Source organism: Palaemon carinicauda, chromosome 8 (genome assembly GCF_036898095.1).
Source record: "Palaemon carinicauda isolate YSFRI2023 chromosome 8, ASM3689809v2, whole genome shotgun sequence".
In the NCBI taxonomy this organism is placed as follows: Eukaryota; Metazoa; Arthropoda; class Malacostraca; order Decapoda; family Palaemonidae; genus Palaemon; species Palaemon carinicauda.
The window spans coordinates 104,489,924-104,497,049 of NC_090732.1; the positions used below are offsets into that span (position 1 = coordinate 104,489,924).

General features: G+C 42.7%; 1 protein-coding gene across 1 annotated transcript; it reads right to left on the reverse strand.

The window, feature by feature from the left end:
- Positions 1–474: 474 nt before the first annotated feature.
- Positions 475–6,915, reverse strand: LOC137645398 (uncharacterized). The gene is made up of 5 exons (XM_068378202.1): positions 6,887–6,915; positions 6,451–6,635; positions 4,189–5,287; positions 3,439–3,891; positions 475–784 (listed from the first exon to the last, which is right to left on the reverse strand). The coding sequence occupies exons 1-5, from the start codon at positions 6,913–6,915 to the stop codon at positions 475–477; spliced, it is 2,076 nt and encodes a 691-aa protein (XP_068234303.1).
- Between the last annotated feature and the right edge of the window lie 211 nt (positions 6,916–7,126).

Below are 7,126 nucleotides of genomic sequence, written 5' to 3' on the forward strand. Positions count from 1 at the left end.
GTTGGGGGTGGGAGGGGGGTGTTACACTCCACTCAAGAAAGTGCAAGGTCGTTGGTCCCAGAGATTCAAGCAATTCCACATAAAGATTCTGGAGGCCATGGCAGTCCCTGTAAAGGCTACAATTGAAGAACAACATTTACAATCGTCTAGTATTAGACAGCAAAGTAATAGTGTTGTAAAAGATGAAAAACCTGTCATAGGTTTTATTGCACACACAAACTGGAGTCATCTCCTGAAACAATAGAAACAGCCACTATTACAACACGCACTTCTTTACATGCACAATAACAAACAAATACATCAAAGTAAGGGCCAGACAACACAGGGACATCCACAAGCAATAATATGCGCGAAGACACACAAATAGCAACATAATAAGCTGGTAAATGCAAGCAGAGAAACACAACATACATGAGAGCATAGATGTAAAACTACATTGAACATATATCACCATATTCTCCCCACCTATGAAATTCAAGCAGCACAATCATCAAAATACTTAGGAGCCCGCCGTGTCCTTTCGGACCTCCGGAGTGGTACAGGTGTAGTGCCTTGACCAGACGCAGAAGGAAGCTCTTGAACAGCACTTTTCCCGGGTGTAGCGTCATGATTGACTTCTTGAAGAGCAGGTTCCGAGCTTGCTCTAGCATCTGGACAGCGCACCTTAGATTTTGATATACATAGAGACTCTAGAGATTGCGGCAGTGAAGGTCTGGTGGCCTCCACGCTGCTACTATCATCACCACTTAAAGGTGCTAGATGCCTTAAAGACACAGTGGACTCTCTACCATCAGGAAACTTGACATGAGCATATTCAGGATTAGCTTCTACTATTTCTACTTCATCTACTAGAGCAGTGGTTCCCAAACTATCTTACCTGACACCCCCTTTTTGCTTCCAGTAGACCCGTACGCCCCCACACCTCGCTTTTTTTTATATGAAATGATTCTTACATTTATTTTTTAGCATTGTACAGGAAAACAGATTGATGTTTGTATTACATTTTGATAATGAAAGCCACTCAAACAAATAATAGTACATTCCAGTAACTAAAAACGAAACATTCGGTTCAAAGTGAGCGAAAAAAAGATTGAACATTAGCAAATTGGCAAAATTGAGTTGGAATTTTAAGAATAGATAATTTGAAAACATGGCATATAATATTTGGAAATACTTATGAGATTAAGGCACAATTTCTGGTAAAATTTAGTGAGATGGATGTTGCTGCTTCTTCCTCACAAGATCAGAAATTCTAGGATTGAAGGATGATAGCACACAATGTAAGTCATTTTCTACATCAAGTCGGTTGCGCTGTTTTGTTTTCAGAACAACAAGAGCTGAAAATCCTGCTTCACAAAGATAAGTAGAAGAAAAGGGAAGAATCACACGAAGCGCTTCTTCACCTACTTTTGGGTACATGGGGAGATATCTCAAACTAGCATACAAAACTCACAGCGTATTATTCACCTTTCACGCTTTCGATCACAACGAGTATTTCACACAATCAACAAGACATTCCATATTGCATCATTCTACCATTGCAAATCGTCAAGGTTACAATGTCACTCACACATGCCCACATCGTCCCCGTTCACCATATCATATACTACACATAAAAACACATGCAATTTCAGTTGACCAATGCTACAACAACTATCGATACGCAACTGACAACAACCATTGATACACACAAATAAACATTTCAGATATGATGTAATAACGTGCTGAAAACGTTGACATAATTATATGTAGCAGAACAGCCATTGTAATATCACATATGAAATCACAATAACACTCCATAATCACATATGGATTGAAGAGTGAAATAAATCCCTACCATGGACAAGGGGAATATGTGCTCGGGTTGACGGGATGGAGTATTGGGAGTTTGTGACGAGTCCCTCAGTGGTCTTGTTGGCTGGTATAAGTGACGTGTCCAGAACGTGTAAAGAGAACTAGCTTGATAGAAAACGGGTTGGAGTGACTGCTATAATTATACTTTGCATGTATGTAATGACAGATATTTGATCTTTTAATGATTTTATTATTCTATTAAACATGTAATTTCGACCAGTTGACTTCACGCCCCCCTTGTATCGTCCTCACGCCACCCCCGTGGGGCGCGCCCCCCAGTTTGGGAACCACTGTACTAGAGGGTCATTCTTGCTGTGCCGTACTTGCCGTCTTAATAGAGCGGGACCTTTGGTGATGAGCCAGGTAGGCAACGTACGACCTGACGTGGACTTCCGAGGATGCTTTAGGAAACGCTCGTGTGGTGTACAATTAGTTGACGTACATAGCAGGGAACGGATAGAGTGAAGTGCATCTGGGAGGACAACTTCCCATTTCGAGACATCAAGATTCCTTGTTCTGAGAGCTAACCGAATGGTTTTCCATATGATTCCATTGTACCTCTCCACCTGGCCATTGCCCCTTGGGTTGTAGGGCGTAGTGCGACTGGTAGCCACTCCTTTCTCTAGTAAGAATTTCTTCAGTTCTTCTGACATGAAAGAGGCTCCCCTGTCCGAATAGTGCAAACAGTTGTACCAAACACCCGATGATAGCACCAGCAGTCATGTCTGAACAAGGGAACGCAAAAGGGAACCGTGAGAATTCGTCAATGACTGTGAGCAAGTATCTGTTTTTCGACTGTGACGGAAGGGGCCCCTTAAAATCCAAGTTCAATCTCTCGTATGGCTGAGTAGCTTTCACCAGATGGCCATCATCAGGCTTATAGAACTGAGGTTTGACAGTAGAGCAGATTGGACAAGAAGCAGTAACCTTCTTTACATCCTCAACAGAATAAGCCAGGTTCCGAACTCGGATGAAATGCACCATCCTTGACACTCCAGGATGACATAGACTTTCATGAAGTTGTTTGAGTTTGTCTGTAGCTACAGCACCACAGACACGCGAGAGAGCATCTGCAGGAATATTTTCCGTACCTGACGATATACTATATCGTAGTGGTAGCATGACAGTTCAATGCGCCACCTGGCTATCTTGTCGTTCTTGATTTTGCTTGAAGATCTTATGTCGAACATGAATGTTACACTTCGCTGGTCAGTAATCAGCTTAAAGTGATGACCAATTAGGTAATGCTTCCACTTTCTGAGGGCCTCAACTATGGCATAAGCTTCTTTCTCTACTGAAGAATGCCTTTGTTCACTGTCAGAGAGAGTGCGAGAGAAGAACGCTACAGGACTTCCATTCTGAGTGAGAGTAGCGGCAATGGCATGGTCTGAGGCATCTGTTTCGACTGTGAAAGGGGATGTAGGATCAATGGCTTGCACCACGGACTTCGCAATTTCATTCTTCAATTTCTCAAAAGTCAGAGAAGCTTCAAAAGGCAATGGGAATCTCGTGGAGTGTGAAAGAGGCCGGACTTTCTCAGAGAAGTTGGGTATCCATCATGAGTATTGAGCAAGCAACCCCAACATTCTCCAAAGAGAGGCAGTATCCTTGGGAAGGGGTAGACTCAAGAGAGGCTGCAGGCGTTCTGGATCAGGTCTGATCTCTCCGTCCTTTATAGAGTATCCCAGAAGGTTTATAGACTGTGTCCTGAAATCACACTTGTCATGATTAAATGTGAGGTTGTAATCCCTCGCCACTTTCAAGAAATGATTTAGGTTTTTGTCATGCTCCTCTTCCGTCTCTCCACATACAGTCACATTGTCCACATAAGCAAATGCCCCTTCCACCTTTTCTTTTGCAAGGATCTGATCCACAACTCGTTGGAAAGTGGCCACTCCGTTCTTCACACCAAATGGGATTCGATTGAACTCATACAGCTTTCCACTCGCCTCAAAAGCAGTGTACAACTTTTCGTCTTCTCTTATTGGCACTTGGTGGTAGGCGCTCTTCAGGTCCAAGGTGCTAACCACTTTAAATCTTGAGACATTGTTCACTGTTTCATCGATCCGAGGCAAAGGCTAAGCATCCAGCTCAGTAAATCTGTTTATAGTTTGTGAATAATCAATCACCATTCTGTTCCTGTGATTTTGCCCTGCAGTGATTAGCACCTGGGCCCTCCATGGAGACTGGCTGGGTCTTATTATTCCTTCTTGTAGCATTCTACCAATTTCAGTTTTGACAAATTCCTTATCAGCCTGAGAGTAATGTCTCAACTTTGCAGCAATGGGTCTGCAGTCTGCTGTCAGATTGCTGAAGAGTGCGGGCGCAACCTACTTCACTGCTACCAGCCCACATATCTTGAGTGGTGGGTGTGCTCCTCCAAAAGCCATTTCTAGAGCAGAATGATTCTTCAAGAATTCATGCCCCAAAATTACATCACTACACAGGGCTGGCAGCACTTTGAGTTTTACACTAGGAAAAATTTGTCCTTGCAGCTCCACATCCACACAACAAAGACCTAAGACTTTGGACGAGAGAGAGGCATCAGCCATGGAGACGTACCCGTCGTCAGGAAGTATGATTAGGTTGTTTTCTTTAGCAATCTTCTGACTCACAAAATTTTCCGAGCTTCCTGTATCAATAAGTGCATTAACAGGGAGACCATTAACTTTCAAACAACTCAAAGATTTACTAAGACTACTAGGCGCAGCCCCAGACACAGTAGCCATTGTTGCTGCCGAATATTTAGTTTTACCATCAGAGGTATCCCCTACCGGTTTCCCTGACCTACACACTTTTGCATAATGTCCTTGTTTCTTACACTTTAGACATAAAGCTTCCCTAGCAGGACATTTGAACCGAGGGTGCCGTTTCAAACCACAGAAAAAACACTGATTGGCGCCAGTAGTGGCGGCAAGATGAGCAGTTTCATCACTACTTTCTAAACACTCTGAATCACCTGACTGACTTTGTGGCTGAGGTACAGCAGCAGTAATTGGCTCAACAGTAGTATAAGAAGCAGAATGTTTCTGAGCCATCTCTAAAGTGCGTGCCTGTTCATAAGCAGTTTGCAAGTTAAGAGTTATATTTTCGAGTAGTCTTTGACGAATGGCACCAGAAGAAAGTCCATTGATGAATGCATCTCTAACATAGTTATCACACGCCTGCTCTGCCGACACTGCTTTGAACTGACAGTCTTTTGCTAGGAGCTTCAGAGCTTGGAGGAACTGGTCTAGAGACTCACCTGACCCCTGCCTACGTGTGGCCAGGACATGCCTAGCAAATACCTCATTTCTAGGTTTTACATACAGTGATGTCAGTGCTTTCTCAGCCTTATCATAAGTGTCACAGTCTGCTATGTAGTCGTACACTCGAGGAGCAACGTAGTTGGTGAGTAGGATTAGTTTGTCTGCACTGGGAGATGTCTCCTGTACTGCTTGATAGAAGTTGTTGAATGTCCTCAGCCAGTGTGTCCACTCCTTAGCAGCAGTGGCAGAATCCGGGTCAGCCTAGAAGCGTTCTGGACGTAGAAACCGTTCCATGGCTTCTCAAATTTTTGTTTGTGAGCAATAAATTGTTGTAAAAGATGAAAAACCTGTCATAGGTTTTATTGCACACAAAAACTGGAGTCACCTCCTGAAACAATAGAAACAGCCACTATTACAACACGCACTACTTTACATGCACAATAACAAACAAATACAGCAAAGTAAGGGCCAGACAACACAGGGACATCCACAAGCAATAATATGCGAGAAGACACACAAATAGCAACATAATAAGCTGGTAAATGCAAGCAGAGAAACACAACGTACATGAGAGCATAGATGTAAAACTACATTGAACATATATTACCACAAATAGTTCATTGCATCAACAGGCGCAGGTCAAGATCTCCTCAAATAAACCATGTAATGATCGCCATTTTTTCATTGGCTCAGAGGAAGAGGTGGCATCTTCACGGAATTTGGAATGTGATGGCAGACTGTCTATCTCGAACACATCCGCTAGAGACAGAATGGTCTCTAGACGAAAAATCATTCTCTTTCGTACAGGGGTTAGTCCTGGGTCTTCAAGTGGACCTGTTTGCAACGAGTCTCAACAAGAAACTTCCCAACTATGTGGCACCAAATGTGGATCTAGAGGCGATAGGCATGGGCACGTTAAACATGGATTGGAATCAGTGGGAAAAGATTTATGTATTCCCATCCTTCAATCTTCTCTTGAAGGTGTTGGACAACCTTCGATCATTCAGGGGGACAGCAGCCCTGGTTGCTCCTCTATGGCCGAAGAGCAACTGATATCCTTTGGGGACAGAGATGAACCTAGCCCGAGTCTGTCTTAAGAAGTACAGAGGAAGACTCTTCTCTTCATCTTGGAAAGCAAAAGCCCTTCATCTCATGATTTTTTCGCATTAGCCCTGGAAAAAAGATTCAAAATTCAACGGGACAAATTAGCATTTGCGGAAAATGATAAAACTTCCACTACTTTGAATCAGTAGGAAACTTTGTTGAAGAAATGGGTTCGATATGTGAAAGATAAAAAATCCACCTTCTACCTCTATGGATTTTTGTTTAGGATTCCTGATTGACTTACATGCGAAAGGTTTAGCATCCTCCACGATTTCGTCGTACAAGTCGGCCCTAACTAGACTCATTTTATATGCTTTTGACATAGATTTCCACTCGGACCTCTTCAACAAGGTTTCGAAAGCTTGCGCCAGGTTGAGACCAGCAGTTCCACTGAGGTCGATCTCCTGGTCATTGGATGAAGATTTACAACTGGCTTCGGAAATTGACAATCAAATAGCATCTTTACGAGATTTATCTCAAAAAGTAATTTTCCTAATCACTATGGCTTCTGGTGCTCGGATTAGTGAAATTGTGGCTCTCTCTAGAGATGAAGCTCACATAGAATTTATAGACAATGGTGAAGTTAATTTATACCCTGATCCTACCTTTTTGGCTAAGAATGAGCTAGCATCTAAAAGTTGGGGACCATGGAAAATAGTTTATCTCGAAAGCGACCTCACCCTGTGTCAAGTACAGTGTTTAAAGACATCTTGATAGGACAAAGACTTTAAAAAAGGGTCAATTATTTAGAGGTGATACGGTTGGATTAGAGTTGTCTTCGAAACAAATGAGAGCCAAATTGGCTTATTTTATTAGAAGAGCAGACCCAGCTAGCATGCCGTTGGGTCATGAACCTAGGAAAGTGGCATCATCTCTGAACTTCTTTCAGTGTATGTCATTCGAAGGTTTACAAGCTTATA

Excerpts from the sequence above, each read along its gene's own strand:
- LOC137645398 (XM_068378202.1), bottom strand. The coding sequence starts at position 6,915 with ATGTCTTTAAACACTGTACTTGACACAGG. Across the intron at positions 6,636-6,886 it reads AACACTGTACTTGACACAGG|TTGTAAATCTTCATCCAATG; the intron begins GTGAGGTCGCTT and ends TTCCGAAGCCAG. Across the intron at positions 3,892-4,188 it reads TGTGGGCTGGTAGCAGTGAA|ATTTAAAGTGGTTAGCACCT; the intron begins GTAGGTTGCGCC and ends CAATGTCTCAAG.